General features: G+C 37.0%; 2 protein-coding genes across 2 annotated transcripts; both read left to right on the top strand.

Moving 5' to 3' along the window:
* Positions 1-2,646: 2,646 nt before the first annotated feature.
* LOC126814826 (solute carrier family 2, facilitated glucose transporter member 8) lies at positions 2,647-8,722 on the top strand. The gene has a single exon (XM_056099557.1). The coding sequence runs from the start codon at positions 2,732-2,734 to the stop codon at positions 4,136-4,138; it is 1,407 nt and encodes a 468-aa protein (XP_055955532.1). The 5' UTR covers positions 2,647-2,731; the 3' UTR covers positions 4,139-8,722.
* Positions 8,723-13,097: 4,375 nt separating this feature from the next.
* LOC126814837 (ADP-ribosylation factor 6) lies at positions 13,098-17,786 on the top strand. Its single transcript, XM_056099789.1, has 4 exons — positions 13,098-13,404; positions 14,438-14,614; positions 15,827-15,961; positions 16,600-17,786. Exons 1-4 carry the CDS (start codon positions 13,311-13,313, stop codon positions 16,758-16,760), a joined length of 567 nt encoding a protein of 188 aa, XP_055955764.1. The 5' UTR covers positions 13,098-13,310; the 3' UTR covers positions 16,761-17,786.
* The last annotated feature ends 1,703 nt before the right edge of the window (positions 17,787-19,489 follow it).

Below are 19,489 nucleotides of genomic sequence, written 5' to 3'. Positions count from 1 at the left end.
TTAGTCAGAAATTCCCGAACTTATACGTTATCTCCCTTTACAAATTTACCGCATAGCATACTTTATGCCGTATGCGCGTCTTCATTAGCCCAGTGGGAACAGAACAATCGGACGTTAAACTCCATTTCATTTCATTTTCACTTATCATAGGACACTATCTCACTAATACTACACAGACAACATGCTTGGTTGAAGTACAAATGTTGATTTGCTTTCTATTCTTATTGACAATTAGTGAAATATACCATCGCCCCAATCCTGATTCTCGGTCTTTATTCTGGCTATTATTTATGTATCATAATTTGTTTATATTTCAGGTTGTCTAACTTTAACTATTTTACTGAGATGACATCACAGAATCTGATAGCACCATTACCAGCTGGTGTATATGATGGACTCAATGGACATGCACAATGTTAATAAAACTAAACATACGCTTGTTTATGATAGACTCAATGGACATGCACAATGTTAATAAAACTAAACATAAGCTTGTTTATGCACAATAATCGTTTGTTATCTTATCTATAAATAAACACGTGTGCTATAGTCTAGTCGTTCGGATGGGACGAAAAACAGAGGTCCCGTGTATACATTGGCGTGCACGTAAAAATATCCCTTGGCAGTTGGAATTCGATAGAAGAGTAGGCCATAGTGCCACTGCCGGGGCAAAATTTCCCTCATAGCATATGCCCATCTTCATTAGCCCAATCGGAGCAGAACATTAGGACGTTAAACTCCATTTCAATTCAATCGGATTACTTTACCTGTTGTTCCTGAAGCAACGACCGCGAGTTATACAATATCTAGTCGTTGCTAGCTTAGTCAGAAATTCCCGAACTTATAGCTACGTTATCTCCCTTTACCAAAAACACGTGAACAATATCGTTGTCCAATCAGATGTCTTGACACAAACACACTCAAATCAAACATGGTGACCTCAACGGAAACCTTGTCATTGAACGAACCTTGAACAATTGCGTTGTCTAATCAGAGGTCGTGACACAACCACACTCAAATCAAACATGGCGACCTCCACGGAAACCGTGTCATTGAACGAAACTTGAACTTTGCAAAAATTCATAGTCTTTGATTCTTACTTCCACGTCTTCCCCTGTCCAAGATATCTTGAATATTCAACGAGGAACTGATGTCAATAGAGATCCACTTTTCATCATCTGGACAAGACTTATCTGCTTCAAAGTAGTATTTAAATAGCTTGCTTTGAATAAAAGTTAAACGAGTCAAGTCTTCGACATTGCAAATGGAAAGTTAATGAACTTTGGTATATTCACGTCTTACTCATCTGTGGATTCGGAGATATAAACATCTTGGAGCCACCAAAGTTAGTTTGTATGCGCAGTGAGCCTATCCTATATTTAGTATGGTTACGGTAATATATCTCAACAATGCAACATTTGAGGCTTCGGAAATTTTGCTGTCTAGTAGTTTATTCATCCTTTCATTCTGTGAAAAATAATTAAAACACATTGCAACCAAAGCAATTTGTGGTTTGGTTTGGGTTTTTTTTGGGGGGGGTGGGGGGGGTGATACCGCATGGCCATACTCTTTACTTATTCAACCCCAAAAATTCGTCCTTAATCCGGATGCTGTAAAATTTGCGAGGATGTAAGTCGATAATGAAACATACAAAGTTAATGAACTTAGGCATGTTCACGCCTTATTCATCTGTGGATTCGAAAGTATAAACATCTTCGACCCACCAAAGCTAGCTTGGAAGTTATCTTGTTCCTCGTGATCCTACCATAACCAGATTTCCCCATACTTTTAGTATGCTTACGGTAATAATTTATCGCTACCATGCAACATGGGCGGCTTTTGAAATTTTGCAATCAAATAGGTCAAGTAGTTTATTCATTTTTCGTTTCTGTGAAAACCATATTAGTAGACCATTTTGCCACCAAAGCTGGTTTGGATACTTTTTGATGCAAGTGAAGGTACCCTTTTCTGTGTGCTCATTTAGCCTAGTGTACGATATTTTAGTATGATTGTGTATATACGGTAATAATTGTTTGGATTGTATTTTTGTTTATCAGGCTATATAATATATAAAACGCATTACTATGTCTTAAAGTGTTATTTTCCGATGTGGCTAAGTGGGTAAGACGCTGGCTCGCTAGCCTGGAGGTCGGATGTTCGGTCTCTGCATTGGCCGAAAAAGTTTCGCCGTGATTTCCCCTTGTCAGTGATGCAGGACGGAGGGCCTGACAAGGACAGCTGTCTAGTCGTTCGGATGGGAAGAAAAAACAAGGTCCCGTGTATACATTGGCGTGCAGGTAAAAGATCCCTTGGCAGTTCGAATTCGATATAAGAGTAGGCCGTAGCGCTGCTGCCCGGGCAAAATTTCCCTCATAGCACACTGTATGGCGTATGCCCGTCTTCATTAGCCCAGTTTAGGAGCAGAACAGTAGGACATTAAACCCCATTTCATTTCATTTCATTTCTTTTTTCCGATGTAAAGGTAAATGGATTGCCACATTCTAGTAATTACTTTACCGCTGGTCTTCCATAGTTCGGCTTAGGTCCCATCCATTCTTTATACTATATAAAGATTTACTCGATCATCAAGCTCAATGACGTATATATACGTCATCAAGCTTGTGCATTAGTCTTACTGGAAGATTGCGTCTACATTCTCATTTGTTTTGTGTTTGCCACGACAGGGTATATATAGATTAGATTGTTTTGGAATTGACATACCTGTTTTCAGATGTTTGCAATGGAGCCGACAAAAGCTCGTTTGATACAGTCCAAATATGAAGGATCACCTGTGAAGCAAACTTTGGCCGCATTATTGGCGGCAACTGGGGCGCTTGCTTTTGGATACACAATTGGCTACAGCTCACCTGCTATTCCAGATATGATAAAACATGGTGTTTTGACGGTGCCAGAATCTCCCGTTTTCGGTTCGCTAATGACAGTTGGAGCCTTAGTTGGTGGACCGCTAGGAGGTTGGTTTGTTGAAAAAAATGGAAGGAAGATGACGATACTTTTTGCATCATTTCCCTTTATTCTAGGCTGGCTTGCCATTGCCTATCAGCTATCTAATTCCTATACATATTTGTATGGAGGGCGTTTGTTGACAGGTGTCGCAAGTGGAATGATTACAGTTTGCGTCCCAGTGTACATAGCAGAGATTTCCTCGAAAGCTTATCGTGGAGTTCTTGGAACATTAACGCAGTTATTAATAACTATTGGAATTTTGGCAGTTTATGTACTTGGCTCATATATTGGGTGGTCAGGTTTAGCTTTGATCGGAGCATTGTCTGGAATATTCATAATCATTGGCGCTTTCTTCTTGCCGGAATCCCCACATTGGCTTCTTAAGCAAGGTAAAAAGGCAGAAGCTATTGAGTCGCTGAAGGCCTTGCGTGATGCCCACATGGATGTAGGAGAGGAATGCAGAGATATTGAAGAAGGTATAGACGTTAAGGAATCGGTGCCGCTATCAGAGTTTTTGAAACCAGAATTATTCAAACCATTGTTGATTATCGTGTTTATCATGTTTTTCCAACAATTTAGCGGAATCAATGCTGTTATGTTTTATACGGTTAATATATTTGAAAAAGCAGTTCCTTCCCTGGCTCATTCTGCTACAATTGGAATTGGAGTGGTGCAAGTTATCGGAACATTTGTAGCAGCCCAGTTGATGGATCGTGCTGGTAGAAGAAAGTTGCTGATATTTTCAGGATTAACCATGGCGATATCTTTGTTCGGAATGGCATATTATTTCCATTACGAAGCGGCTTGGATAGCTGATGGAATGAAGACATCTTGGCTCCCTGTTATATCCTTAATGCTGTTTGTTATTGGTTTTAGCTTGGGTTGGGGTCCTATTCCAATGTTGGTCATGTCTGAGATCCTGCCAGTAAGAGTTAAGGGTACAGCGAGCGCCATTGCTATTTTTAGTAATTGGTCATTTGCGTTTGCCGTGACTCTTTCATTTATACCAGCTCAGATGCTAATTGGACCGTCTCTCGTATTTTGCATATTTGGTGCTGCCTGTTTCATATCAGTTTGTTTTGTTTTGAGATTTTTGCCAGAAACAAAAGGGAAATCCCTTGAAGACATTGAACTTTTCTTTTTGGGCAAAAGTCCAATTACTCCAATTGTTTAAAACACCTGGAGGATTTGGGCTAAATCTATTTGTTAAGGCCAGCTCAATTTTTGTCAAGGTCGTTGAGATGTAAATCAGGTTAGGACATGTGATTGTTGGCGAGAATGTAGGTTAGGGTTAGGGTAAGCATTGGGGCTAGGTCGTGAACTATTACAAAAAATTGAGCTGGGCTCGCGGAAGTTGAAACATGTAGGCCTATTGCTGAAATCATTTTATAGGCTTTCTGTGACCTGGGGTTACATTATCTTTGATAATACATGTATTGGGATATTTTGCACAACATGTTAGTATGGTTGTCAGTTTTATTTTTATTGTATAACGTACACTATTATGAAATTGGAATAACCTTTTGTTATTTATGTATAAAATCTAACATGAAATGTCTTTTTGGTAAAATATTTTACGTTTTTTGTATATATTGATTTCTCCTTTCCTGTTCTCTTCTAATGGGGTTTGCGTGGTCTTACACTCGGCAAACCTCAGCAGATTCCTGTACCCTATATCTAGCCTCGGCTGTATGACAAAGTCCGCCATTGGAACTACTTTCAAGTTCGCGGATTACCAACGGCGTTGCCCATGACGACGCCTTTTAAGAATGTTTTATCATACAAATATTTTAAAGTCTGAAGCTGTTTTTCTTTCAAGTTTATCTGATTTTCTTCAAACAAGGACAACTTTGCACTAAAAATTCTACACGTTTCGAACGAGGCAATTTTGATAACTTCTTTTTAAAAGAGGCAAGTTTTCCTAATAAGTAAACCGGTGCCGCATCGCAATTGTATAAGCATAGGTACATATCACTTAACGTCATACAGCGGAGGCTAGATGTAGAGTAACGAAATCTGTCGAGGTTTGCCGAGTGGGTGGTCTTAGTGGGTAAATGTATGCATGTGTAACAAAGGTCTGTTATTGATTCAAGTGGCGTGGTTTTGATTCCCCGGTATCCTCCCACTGCTAAAGACCCCTACGCACAAACAAATTGTTGAAATAAATTTGAATGTTAGTCTAAAAATGACCTATTTTGTCTGAGTGGACTTTAAACACTGACTCACTCTCTGTCTCTCTTGTGGGATTAATTAAGTAATTAATTGATCTAACTAATTAAAATGTTACACTCAGATCTTATATTATACAAATAATACATCACAGTATTTTGTTTATTTCTTGTATTAAATATTATTAATATATCGCAGCGATCTAATTAAAACACAGATCGTATTTCGTTTTGTTTTTTATAGTCCAAAATTTCGTTTTTCTTGTCTTTACAACACTAGGATCTGGAAGAGTTGTTATCATTGACCTGTTTTGGATGATGTGAGGGGATTAGCCAATGAAACGGTCTGTTACGGCAAGCTATTGGCTTGACGCGACCTCCCAATACAACTGGTCAGATCTTCATGTAGTGTAGGCCATCGAAAGTATAAAAAACGAAACGAAATATAGATCTGCATTTTAATTAGATTGCTATTGCAGTACTTAATGTAAATGGTGGTGGTGGGGGGGTTATAACATGATGGCTTTATATCATACATTGTACATGTAAGGTCTGTCATGGAGTCAAGTGGCATGGTTTCAAATTTGATCCCAAGATTGTACATAATAAACAGGCCAACTGCAGAATTTGTCACAGTCACAAGATGTAAACAGGGTTAGGGCACGTGATTGTTGCCGAGCATTTTGGGTTAGGGTAAGGTACATGTACAAGGGTTAGTGCTAGCCATGTTTACATCTTGTGACCTTGACGGAATCTGCAGGTGGCCTTAATATTTAGACCTAACCAACCTTGTGGGTTTTCTCCAGGTCCTCTGGTTTCCTCCCACTACTAAAGGACATTACCTGAAATGATATTGCACTAGAAGTTAGTCTCAAAGTGACCTAGTCTGTGTCAAGTAGACTTTAAACACCATTTCTCTGTCTTTATGTAAATGCTGTCTGCTTTCTGAAAACAGGGGAGGGTTGGATGGCCGAATGGTTAGCACATGCGCGCTGTATCATAAGGTCGGTCATTGAGTCAACTGGCGTGGTTTCGATTCCCCGGTTGTAGGTGATTTTTCTCCCTACATGCAAGAGAATTATTGAAATAAAATTGAACCATTTGTTAGTCCTGAAATGACCTAGCTTGTGTTGAGTTGGTGTTAAACCTCTCTCTCTCTCTTTCCCCCTCACTCTCTCCTCTCTTACTAATAGGGGATCACGTGGCTAAGTGGGTAAGACGTTAGCTCGCTAGCCTGGAGGTCGGGTGTTCGATCCCTGCATTGGCCGAGAAAGTTCATCCAGATTTTTCGGCGTGGTTCTCCCTTGTCAGTGATGCAGGACGGAGGGGCTGACAAGGAAAGCTGTCTAGTCGTTCGGATGGGACGAAAAACCGAGGTCCCGTGTACACATTGGCGTGCACGTAAAAGATCCCTTGGCAGTTGGAATTCGATATAAGAGAAGGCCGTAGTGCCGCTGTCCGGGCAAAATTTCCCTCATAGCACACTGTATGGCGTATGCCCGTCTTCATTAGCCTAGGTTAGGAGCAGAACAGTAGGACGTTAAACTCCATTTCATTTCATTTCATTTCTCTTACTAATACAGTCCTATATTGATAATCCATTCACCAAAATCCATAATCTCATTAATTCCTTTGATATCTCATGTAGCCAGGTGTTCAGCATAAAATATTAATATATTAAACTGCATACTGTGAAAGGTTATTAAAAGATTTAGATTATCGTGAACAGTCGGGTTATATATCACAGCCCACAGAGATGATTTGATATGTGGACAGATGTTCAATCTAAATATAGTCAATAACCTTATACTGTGAAAGATTATTAATAGATATAAATTATTGTGAATAGTATTTGTTTATACATGTATGTCGCATCACTCTCACAGCTGAATTGATACCTATTTGGATGTGTTGCATTGACTATGCAATGCATGTTACGTGTGTGGTGTATGTGCAGGCATGAAATGCCACATAATTTTGGATTCAATCACTCAGTTTGTGTCAAGTGAACGGTAAACCCCTTTTCCCTCTATGAATATTGCATATAAACTTTGTGTAAATACCATTTACTAAGGTCATATGGTTAGCGCGTGCTCGTTGTATCATAAGGTCTGGTTTCAATTAACCAGTTACATATGACAAGGAATAGGGTCGCTTGTCTAACCTCGTGAGTTTTCTCAGGGTCTTCGGTTTCCTCCCACTGCCAAAGACCCCCTACGTGCCGCACGCAAGCGAATTATTGAAATAAAATTGAACCATGTGGATTGGACATTAAACCCCTGTAGTACTAAACAAGTATTGATTTGGATGGGGAACTATCAAGGGCACACTAAAGTTGCATGTATATTTGTCATGTCAAGTGTGTTTACATCGCTTTCTCATCCCCTCGTGGGTTTTCTCCCACTGCTAAAGACCCCTACGCGCAAGCGAATTATTGAAATAAAATTGAACCATTTGTTAGTCCCAAAATGACCTAGTTTGTGTGGAGTGGACGTTAAACCCCATTTCTCTCTCTCTCTCTCTCTCTCTCTGGCTTTCTCATCCATGTTAAGATACAATTATTTCTGTTCATTGCATTCCTCCAAATCAACTTACTTTTGTCCTGAAATCCTGGTGGAGCTTCTCTCCAACATCTCACCTCACCATCGTTGAAATTCCTGCCAATGATATTTTATATAATTTTTCTCATTAACAATATGTGGTAAAACTTGAATGCTTTAGTTTTGTTAACATTTGTTAACATATTACTTAAATTAGTTTTGTTAACATATTCTTGCCACTAATATTTTATTTATTTTTATCATTAACAATATGTGGTAAAACTTTAATGCATTAATTTTGTTAACATATTACTTAAATTAGGTTTGTTAACATTACTTAAATGAGGTTTGTTAACATATTACTTTAATTATTTTTGTTAACATATTACTTAAATTAGTTTTGTTAACATTACTTAAATTAGTTTTGTTAACATATTACTTTAATTAGTTTTGTTAACATATTACTTAAATTAGTTTTGTTAACATTACTTAAATTAGTTTTGTTAACACATTACTTAAATTAGTTTTGTTAACATATTACTTTAATTAGTTTTGTTAACATATTATCACTTGACATTTTACACTTCTATTATTTGTTTTATTTATTATTTTATTGTTTTTGTAAGAGCTTTGAACTTTGACTACAATTTTAGAAATGCACAGGCCCCCAGTTCACAAAGCATTCTCAGGCTTAAGTTAAGAATTTACTCAACTTTCAATCACTGTTTATGAGAAATATCTTTGATCAAGAAACACAAAACTTTGCACATAGTTTCTTATTGATGTATTTGATACATTAAAACAACAAAAGTTTTTTAAGGGGCTATAATTTAGTTAAAAAAAGGCGAACTATTTTGAGTAAATTCTGAACTACTGAGAATGCTTTGTGAACTTGGGGCCAGAGATTAATATTGAAACCATGTTTGTTGTAAATATTGTGGACCATACAGTCTGAATATATTGTTAATTTTATAACTGGATATATTATTATATATTATCAAATAATGGGATAATAAATTTGTCTGTATAAAATAAATGCATTAACACTCATTTTGTCACTTTTATTTCATCATTGTACCTCCATAGATCTGGATTAAGACAATCTGGGTCTCGAAACCCCAGTTGTACGTGACAAGGTGTAGGGTCGTCTGTCCAACCTCGTGGGTTTTCTCCGGGTCCTCCGATTTCCTCCCGCTGCTAAAGACCTCAACGCCCAAGGGAATTATTGAAATAAAATTAAACCATATGTTAGTCCCGAAATGACCTAGTTTGTGTCGAGTGGATGTTAAACCCCATTCTGTTTCTCGAAATCTTAACTAAAGATAAAATCCAAATTTTAGTAGATACTTCAATTTTGATTGGCTAAGCACTAAAAGCAATCTAATATTATCCAATCAAATTACTTAAATTTGGATATTATCTTAGTTAAAATTTCGTGAAACAGGCCCCAGAGGCTTTATACTATAATCCATGGTTTATGGGTATAGTTCTCTGTTCTGGGAACAATACTTAAAGGAGCTAAATCGCTAATATTTGGGACCTAGAAATTGACACAAATGGGTCGCAACGCATATAATAATGTAATCTAATTGTATATAAACTGATTTACATGCAATTGTTTCCGTTTTGACTCTAATTTCAAATCAGTTGTCTCCAGCGAAATACGGCATGAGTCTCAACTGAATCGCTATTTCTCGCGTCTGGTTATTCCAGTCTATTGTGCATGCTCTCATGGCGTCACCTTTTTAATGAGTTGTGGAATATGTCTAGCGTGGTTCTTTCTGGTCACTTGTTACACATGATGCTGAAACGCACTATGGTACACGATTCGTGTACCAATGGTAAAATGTTTATTTTATCTTAAATATTGGATATCAGAAGCCTACCTTTTCCCGGTAAGATCACAACATCAATGTTGATTTGAATTGACAAATAATTCGTGTTTTCAACGTGTAAGATTTTGGATGACATTTAGTTAGAGACTTAGCTACTTTAAACAATAATAATTAATATACAATAATGAACCACACATTTATAGATTCGATCATCAGATTGGTGTGTAGAAAGTTTCTGTAAACTTCTGAAACGAGGAACTGGTTACATACACTAGGGGCACCACTCATCAAGAAAAGTCTTAAGCTGTGGACACATTAGCTGAATCATTTGGCGCCGAATTTATTTGGCCGAATGGGTGGACACATTAGGCGAATGTAATGAGTGGTGATTGGCTACAATCGAGCGTATGCTTCGTGGAAACTGACACACTAGGCGAATATAATTCAGCCGAATATATCAAACGTGTTTGATTCGGTGAATAATTCGAGCAAATTACGATGAACACACTAGCCTTTTTTCGACGCAGATTTTTTCGGCTGAATCATTTGGATGGGAAGAAAATGAAAACGTTGGCGTGCACGTAACAGAACTCTTGACAGTTTGAACTGCCTGGGCAAAATTCCCCTTATTACACATTGTATGGCATACACCCATCTTTACTTGCAGGGGAGTTTGACACGGTAGTCAGGGGTTGGGTGGTCGAGTGGTTAGCGTGTGCGCATTGTATCATAAGGTCTGTCATTGAGTCAACTGGAGTGGTTTCGATTCCCCGGTTGTACGTGACAAGGAGTAGGATCGCTTGTCCCACTTCATGGCTTTTCTTCAGGTCCTTCGGTTTCCTCCCACTGCTAAAGACCCCTACTACTCACAAGCAAATTTTGGAAATAAAATTGAACCATGTTAGTCCCAAAATGACCTAGTTTGTGTTGAATGGGCCTTAAAGCCCATCTCTCTCTCTCTCTCTCTCTCTCTTGCTGACTCTCTCTCTAACTCTCAGGACAGAGGGCCTGACAAGGACAGCTGTCTAGTCATTCGGATAGGATGAAAAACCGAGGTCCCGTGTACACATTTGCGAGCACATAAAAGATCCCTTGGCAGTTGGAATTCGATATAAGAGTAGGCCGTAGTGCCGCTGCCCGGGCAAAATTTCCCCCATAGCCCACTGTATGGCGTATGCATGTCTTCATTAGCCCAGTTTAGGAGCAGAACAGTAGGACGTTAAACCCCATTTCATTTCATTTCTCTCTGATTCTCTCGCTATTACCTGGTTTAGTTACAAATGATCGCCCTTATGATTGACATTTTATAAATTAATATGGTTCATTACTTCATTCAACAGACCTTAGACGTATAAGTAGTTAGTTGAATGAAAGATTTATACTACTTAAAGATACATTATGTAAGATTTAGATAAAGAACTAGCCATTCTTGCTATAATAGTTCGAAAGTAGATGATGTAAAATGAATAATTTGAAAATTTCATTCAAATTACTCTATTGCAAGCGAAGATATTAGCCTTTGAAGGTTTGACAGATGTAGCCCAGGTTAGGAGCAGAACAGTAGGACGTTAAACTCCATTTCATTTCATTTCATTTCATTTCGTTTGACAGATGTGTGCAATAATTACAACCACCGTACTGGTCGATCGAAGCTAAGTCTCGGTCCTCCATATTTGATTAAATCAAAGTATCGCTGAACCATTCTAATCTATTTAATATCAGAGAAATCTGATGCCATCGAGAGTTGATTAAGGCTTGGATTAGTTAATTAATGTCTAATTAATACTTTAGAAAACATTTCCGGCCTAAAGAAAGACCTGCAATAGGCAGATTTAGCTCTTGCATAATGCATGTTTAATAAATGAAATGGGTTGGTGAAAAGCTTTCCAGCAAGGGAAATACATTTGAACAATACTTAGAATCGAATGTAAGTTTATTGATTTTCAATATAACCACATATAGCTGTAGAAGCTGTAGCCATTGTGTGGTGGTAAATAAATCAATCAGAACATGTAGGCCTAATAATGTACATTGTACATTTGATCTGTGTTATTATAATAAAATACAAAAACGCCAATTTTACACACCAGCCTACTTCTAAATGACATGAAATGAAATGAAATGGGGTTTAACGTCCTACTGTTCTGCTCTAAACTGGGCTAATGAAGACGGGCATACGCCATACAGTGTGCTATGAGGGAAATTTTGCTCAGACAGTGGCACTACGGCCAACTCTTATATCGAATTTCAACTGTCAAGGGATCTTTTACGTGCACGCCAATGTGTACACGGGACCTCATTTTTTTGTCTCATCCGAATGACTAGACAGGCCCTCCGTCCTAATGAAGATGGGCATATGCCATACAATGTGCTATAAGGGAAATTTTGCCCGGGCAGCGGCACTACGACCTACTCTTATATCGAATTTCAACTGTCAAGGGATCTTTTACGTGCACGCCAATGTGTACACAGGACCTCATTTTTTTTGTCTCATCCGAATGACTAGACAGCTGTCCTTGTCAGGCCCTCCATCCTGCATCACTGACAAGGGGGAACCACGCCGGAAAATCTGGGTGAACTTTCTCGGCCAATGCAGGGATCGAACACCCAATCTCCAGTCTAGCGAGCCAGCGCCACCGTGACCCCCTTTCTTAATGACAACTAAACGAGAAATGGGGCAACTGTATTGGCATGTCATTTATTGACTAATGTTTAGGTTATTAGGGTAGTCAACAACATGTCGGTCCAATATCTAGGTTATGCCAATATTAAAGGCTTGCAGCAGATGAAGACGGTTTGTATAGATCTGCGACGAAATCCAAACATTGTCTTACAATTAAAACAATATAGGCCTAATTAATTACTGCCCAGAAATGAAATAACTATGTTTTTAGTTTCTTGGGCCCCAGAAAATAGGGGCGGTCGGAAAATCTTTTTATTTTATTTTCATTATTTTCATTTTTTGTTTTTTTTGTTTTGTGGTCATTTGGGACCCCGATTATTGGAGGTGGGGTCAGAAAATCTTTAAATTTTTTTTTTTTTTTTTTGGTGTGTTTTTGTATTATCTATTTATATAAACATCTTTGGCTTAATTACTGAATATGGTTCATGAAAATAATGCTGAAAGTTGTCTTGAGAAAATCACGCCCATGTTGAGTTCCACTCCAGGGAAATGAAACTGAACTGACTGAAGAGAAAAAAGGCTTTTCGTCGATTTTGGCTAAAGTAAAAGAGGTCAGTCGGTATTAAAAGTTTATATGAAATATATTTTTTTATCCCCACGTTACGTAGTTAATAATCCCACATTTCGTAACAAATTCTGTTTAGAAATAAAGCGTCTAAAATGAGAAAAGGAAATGACAATAGAATGCACATGATCGGATGTTTATATCGTTGTTAAAATCCTTGTCACGTGATACATTTATCTGATGACGTTACACCAACCATGCTGGTTTGACCACGCTGGATTCTAAAAATAGATCGGCCACGTGTATCTGTCAAACGTTGTAGTTACCATGTCATATGTTGATAGCTGATATAAAAACAATTTCTATCATGCGATATTTCAATAACTAAATAAACATCGAATAGAAACGGGTCTCTAGTTTTAACAGAAATACATTAATCAACAAACCTTGTGAGAGATAGAGAGAGATAAAAAGGCCGATCGAAATCAGTATTTATTTTAAAAAGTTAATTTTGCAAGAGAGACGGATACCTGTTTTGTGAATTGATATTCTTCAACTTTCGATTCAAGAACATCATTTTAATTAGCCTACAAGAAAGAATTTATTTAGGTTACAATGGGTTTATTTTTATCGAAGATTGTTGAAGCTTTAACAGCTTTTAGCGGTAGTGATCCAGCCCGTATATTAATGTTAGGATTAGATGCTGCTGGTAAGTAGAGAATATATTTTATTATATATGATTATAGACGACTGGTATATTTACACACCGAGATAGGTTTCTTGAACCAGAAAATAAAACTCTTTACACACTGTTACAACAGTATAACGTTAAAATTTCTGGATGCTAAAAAAAACCCTCAAACCAAATGACATCTGGATTATAATCGGTCGCATCTAGAGAGAGAAAGAGAGAAATGGGGTTTAACGTCCACTCGACACAAACTAGGTCATTTCGGGAGTAACATGGTTTAATTTTATTTCAATATTTGGCTTGCTCGTGGGGGTCTTTAGCAGTGGGAGAAAACCGGAGGACCCGGAGAAAACCCACGAGGTTGGACAGGCGACCCTACTCCTTGTCACGTACAACCGGGGATTCAAATCCACGCCAGTTGACTCAGTGACAAGCCATATGATACAGCGCGCACGTGGTAACCATTCGCCCCCCCCCCCCACCCCCGGTTGCATTTAGAACTTCTTTTTTCTTCTTTTTTCCCTGGTTGTCGAAACAACGAGAAATTGTTAAGACAATCACCAAGATACGTTTTTTATTTACTATAAAACCAATCTGATTAAATTACACATCTATATTTCGTTTCGTTTTATTACACTTTCGATGGCCTACACTACATGAAGATATGATCAGTTGTAGTGGGAGGTCGCGTCCGAGGTCATACGAGCGACATTCGACCTATGACGTCAGACATTGATTAATCAACCAGTGTTGACCTCTCTAGTGGTTTACCCATTTGTTCCGTACACAGTACGCCAAGAACTCGCCGTAACTGGCTAATCTTTAACTTCAACCAGAACACCGGTAATATAAAAAATCTTCCGGATCCTAGTGTAGTGAAGACAAGTCAAACTAAATTTTGAACTATTAAAAACGAAACGAAATAGGATCTGTGTTCTAAACACGTTTCTTGTGTTTACTAATAGCGTCAGTAGAGGGAGCACACAATACGTTTATTGAATATGGATCAACATTTTTCATGAAAATGTAATAATAATTGTATTTTTTGCAGGTAAAACGACTGTTTTGTATAAGTTAAAGTTAAATGAGACAGTCTGTACAATACCTACTATAGGATTTAATGTAGAAACTGTCTCACCTGTTAAAGGTGTAACATTCACAGTATGGGATGTTGGAGGACAAGAAAAAATTAGAACTTTATGGAGACATTATTACCAGAACGCACAAGGTAAATTGACTTTTATAGAATTGTATTGATTTTAATTTAGGTCTTCTCGAATTAAAAATTAAAAGAGGTTGTGAAAGCCTTCTTATACTTCTGTATTAGATGACTAACCTTTATAAGTTATGTATGCCTTCTACAGGTGACGTCACATCTCGAGGCGTAGATCATTGGCTCTATGGCGCGTGTATCGTTTACTCATTGTATATACAAAATTACACTCAATAGGAAATATTTTTCATCTAGATACACTTCAAACACCTTTATTTATTTTTCTAATACTTCAACCCCCCCCCCCCCCCAAAAAAAAAAACCAAACTAACAAACAAACAAAAACGGACCCTCCTTCACCATTTACAGGGGATACAAGACTTGAAAATCTGACAATTCTCTCGGCCGACATCGGGGTCTCTCCACTCAATTTTATTGGATTCTTATAATTATTTTCATTGACCATGCTGACTAATAGTATAAATATTCATTAATATGTAACGAAATCGATCATCTTAATAGAACATCATCCATAATTCAAAATAGTTTACATTCATAGAAAGGTCATACAAGTACTATATATATATACCATTTTAAAAATTGTATACTAACAGACTGAAATGCTGACAACAAATTTACTACTAATAAAAAGCATACAGGAAATTAATTCCTATCTGATCTGGCATTACGTCATTTATAGAAAGGTTGTACAAGTACTATATATACATACCATTTTAAAAATTGTATACTTAACGACTGAAGCCCTGACAATAAATTTACTACTAATACAGGAAATTAATTCCTATCTGATCTGGCATTACGTCATTTATAGAAAGGTTGTACAAGTACTATATATACATACCATTTTAAAAATTGTATACTTAACGACTGAAGCCCTGACAATAAATTTACTACTAATACAGGAAATTAATTCCTATCTGATCTGGCATTACGTCATTTATAGAAAGTTCTATATGGTTAAAGATACAGTTATTGTCATTATAAATTCTTTATGTTTAAAGATACAGTTATTATATCATACTTTATGGTTAAAGATACAGTTATTGGCGTTATTTCGTTCTATATGGTTAAAGATACAGTTATTGTCATTATAAATTCTTTATGTTTAAAGATACAGTTATTATATCATACTTTATGGTTAAAGATATAGTTATTGGCATTCTTTATGTTGAATATATGATTAATTGATCTATGTTTTAATTGTAGGTTTGGTATATGTTGTTGATAGTGCTGATGTTACCAGAATGGCCGAAGCTAAAGAAGAATTACATGCTATATGTAAAGATATCCAAATGGAAGGTGTACCTGTTGTCATAGTAGCCAATAAACAGGATTTACCTGGTAAGATCACTAATTACAAATTTCACGATTTCATCTCTTATGTTTGGACAAAATTACTGTTTAAAGGGGACGTTTCACTTTCAAAAAGAAAATAAAAGTATTGCAAGAACCCTAAGTAGGTCAAAATACAAAATGAGATCGGACTACTTCGTACCTCATTTTCACCTCGATTCTCTACCTTTTTATCGATTGGGGTGGGGGTGGGAGCGGTGGATGGCCGAATGGTTAGCGCGTGCGCGTTGTATCATAAGGTATGTCATTGAGTCAACTGGCGTGATGGAGTAGTATCGCCTGTCCAACCTCGTGGGTTTTCTCCGGGTCCTCCGGTTTCCTCCCACTGCTAAAGACCCCTACGCGCAAGTGAATTACTGAATAAAATTGAACCCTGTGTTAGTCCTGAAATGACCTAGTTTGTGTCGAGTGGACGTTAAACCCCGTTTCTACCTCTTTTGAGCGGCATTTTATATATATTCGTTTTTCATTATCTATTTTTGAACTATTATAGCACGAACGGTAGGCATCCTTAGATAAGGTCTCTTTTATGTGCGAGGGGCGTGGGGTGAATTCTTTTTATTCAAAACAACATTTCATTATAAAATTCATTTATTGACATTTGTTATTTCATTTGAATAATTCAGGAGCGTTAAAAACATCTGAAATAGCTGATCAATTAGATATGATGTCATTCCGAGATAGAAAATGGTATGTTCAAGGATCTTGTGCTAAAACTGGAGAAGGAATCTATGAAGCTATGACTGAAATGGCCAGATTAACAAAATTATTCCAGAGTAAAAGATGAGGGAAATTTCAAAATATTGATTTGTGTGTGTATTAAAAACAATGGATTAAGTCGGTAAATATGAGTGCTCCTGATTCAAACCCGATTGAATATTTTTCTTATTCTGTGAAGTCAGGACATGTGTGTATTTCGTGAAACATTTATTGTGTGTAAATTATTGGATATTTGAAGCCCATCTTTTCCCAGAAAGATCATACCATCAATGTTGATTTAAATTGACAAATAATTCATGTTTTCAGTGTCAAAGACTGTAGAATATATTCAGATTGAGACTTTGCTATATGTGATAATATTATTAAGATCAACATTATTTCACGAGACAATTCAGATTTATCAACAACCTTATACTTCGAGGAGCCGTGTGTAATGAATGTGTGTTAAGACCAACATTATTTCACGAGACAATGCAGATTTATTAAGAACCTTATACTTCACGGAGCCTTGTGTAATGAATGGAACGAACTGAAATTGATAAATATGTCTGTGATATTATAAAGATCTATAATAATTTGACGATAATTTACAGCCTTATTGAATTTGTGCGCTTGCCGTTTAGTCATATTGCACATAACCATAGACCGTATTATATAGATTTATATAAAGTTCATGACGTAACTAAATCTATCAACCGTATAACTGGTTCATATTCAATGTTTAAGATATCTTACCTATATTAGCCTTATTGAATTTGTGCACTTATCGTAGTCATCATTGTACTAAACCTATCAACCTTATAATTTGTTCATATTAAATGTCTTACCTATATTTCTATGCATTATTTGATTACATGTACTTTGTAAATATTTCACAGGTAATTTATACCGACTTAACCTATCACCCTTATAATTGGTTCATTTTGAATTTTTAAAATATCTAACATATATTTCTATGTATTATTTAATTTGTTGATTAATTTGTAAATATTTCGCAGGTTATTTTTTATTACTTATGTATATAAAATGACTGAATATAATTCACTCTGTATATATAACGTTAAAGATCCCTTGGCAGTTGGAATTCGCTGTAAGAGTTGGCCGTATATATACATAACATGAGGGACTATAATTCATTCTGTACATTTATCTCTGACGTCATCATTTAAAATTCTATATTAGTATATATCATAATTAAATTCTCAATATTTTGTTGTAAATGATCTATATCTGAAATAAATGTTTTCAAGTTATGAATTATGGTTATATTCTTACAGTCAGCCAGACTTTATGGAGCAACATTTCTCCAGAAATTTGTTTTTAATTTTCACCAGAGACTGAAGCACCAGCAAGGTTAATAGAATGTAAATACAGGTTAAAATGGCATGAGAAGTCAACATGGAAACTACTAAAGTAAATATTGTGATGGTTTTGCGATTTAAAAGAGACATGCGATGAGGTTTAACACAACAAGGTCAACTCAGTACTATATGTTATGGACAATAGTGTCATGGGTTTGAATAACAGTAGTGGGAGGGGTGAGGGCGGGGAAGTCGGGTTGTTAGGGTACTCGACTCCGGACTAAGCGCGAAGACTGGGCATGGAAGTCGAACATATGTCACGGTAACCTATATGTGGGCTATAATGGTAAATTGTTGCGCACGCACTGACGGACTGGGGGTTGGAGACTCCCGAGCCTGGCCCCACTAGGAGCTCTCACTCTAAAATGTGTTAAAAACAGACTGTAAATGGTAGAATATATCCTAAATGTTTCAAGCTTATGCAGAAATTTAGCGATTGGCAAAGTTACCAATTCATTAAAAACGTCGTAAATTCGAGACTGAAAAGGGTTTCAAAACTACAGGAGAACATCCACTTTTACAGAGGTTAGATCTATTTGATATGGTCAACTTCAGATTTGGTGTCAAATGGTACCACGAGGGCGGTGACAACAGTCACGTGTGTAGCGGTTTTCCTCCTTCCACGACATGGACAGGTATATTTTTCTAGATACAAAAAAAAGCAATTGTAAAATATAGGCATATTTGCTAAAATGACACGGCGGCTACTATCGCCTTTTTTTTTTACTAGAAAAATGTATCTGGAAACATACATAGATGTGTGACAATACGGGGACAGATTTGACTATCCTGGTCAAAACTTCCCAAAACAGCCTGGGACACTATCCTTCGTCACGGCACCGAAAAACGGTTCTGTGATGCTGTGATCAATTAGAAACTAACTTTGGCCTCCACTTTAATGTATATAAAACTATTAACTCTGGAACAGTTTCTTGGTTAACTATGTTTTTATATCTTTATAACATTCATAATATAATGGTTACATACAGGAAACTACACACACAGCTATGACATTAAATATAAGCTAAATATAAATTCTCTATCCCCTAGCTTGTGTTTTGCGCCGGTGTTTCCCAGCCTCTCAGCCGAGCAGGCTGTGGGAGCGTTCTTCAGGGAACATTAAATGATGTGTGATTCCTATATACGAACTCCAAATGATGTCTTCACTCTAGTCTCTAAGCCGAGGAGGCCGTGGGTATGCTGTTCCCCTGGGAACTCCGAATGATGTCTAAAGGGAAATTTAACCCCGCTGTTTCTTATATAGAAAGTATAGATGCGTCAGCTATTAGGGCGGGACAATTACCATTTTTTGGTAAGTGTTTCGTGTGGGCACCGTTTTACGTCAACATTATTCTATTTAATTGAACTAATCTATGCACGAGATGACTGGACGATAGTACCCTACTTTCAGCATTTGATGGTGGCAGGAACTGTG

This window comes from Patella vulgata, chromosome 3 (assembly GCF_932274485.2).
Source record: "Patella vulgata chromosome 3, xgPatVulg1.2, whole genome shotgun sequence".
Lineage (NCBI taxonomy): Eukaryota > Metazoa > Mollusca > Gastropoda > Patellidae > Patella > Patella vulgata.
This window is presented reverse-complemented; position numbering and strand designations above follow the sequence as displayed.

What these genes read in the sequence shown, in the direction of transcription:
- LOC126814826 (XM_056099557.1), top strand. Translation starts at nt 2,732, where the DNA reads ATGTTTGCAATGGAGCCGACAAAAGCTCGTTTGATACAGTCCAAATAT.
- LOC126814837 (XM_056099789.1), top strand. Translation starts at nt 13,311, where the DNA reads ATGGGTTTATTTTTATCGAAGATTGTTGAAGCTTTAACAGCTTTTAGC. An exon ending in TTATTACCAGAACGCACAAG is followed by an intron (nt 14,615 to 15,826) that starts GTAAATTGACTT and finishes TTTTAATTGTAG; the next exon opens with GTTTGGTATATGTTGTTGAT. An exon ending in CAATAAACAGGATTTACCTG is followed by an intron (nt 15,962 to 16,599) that starts GTAAGATCACTA and finishes TGAATAATTCAG; the next exon opens with GAGCGTTAAAAACATCTGAA.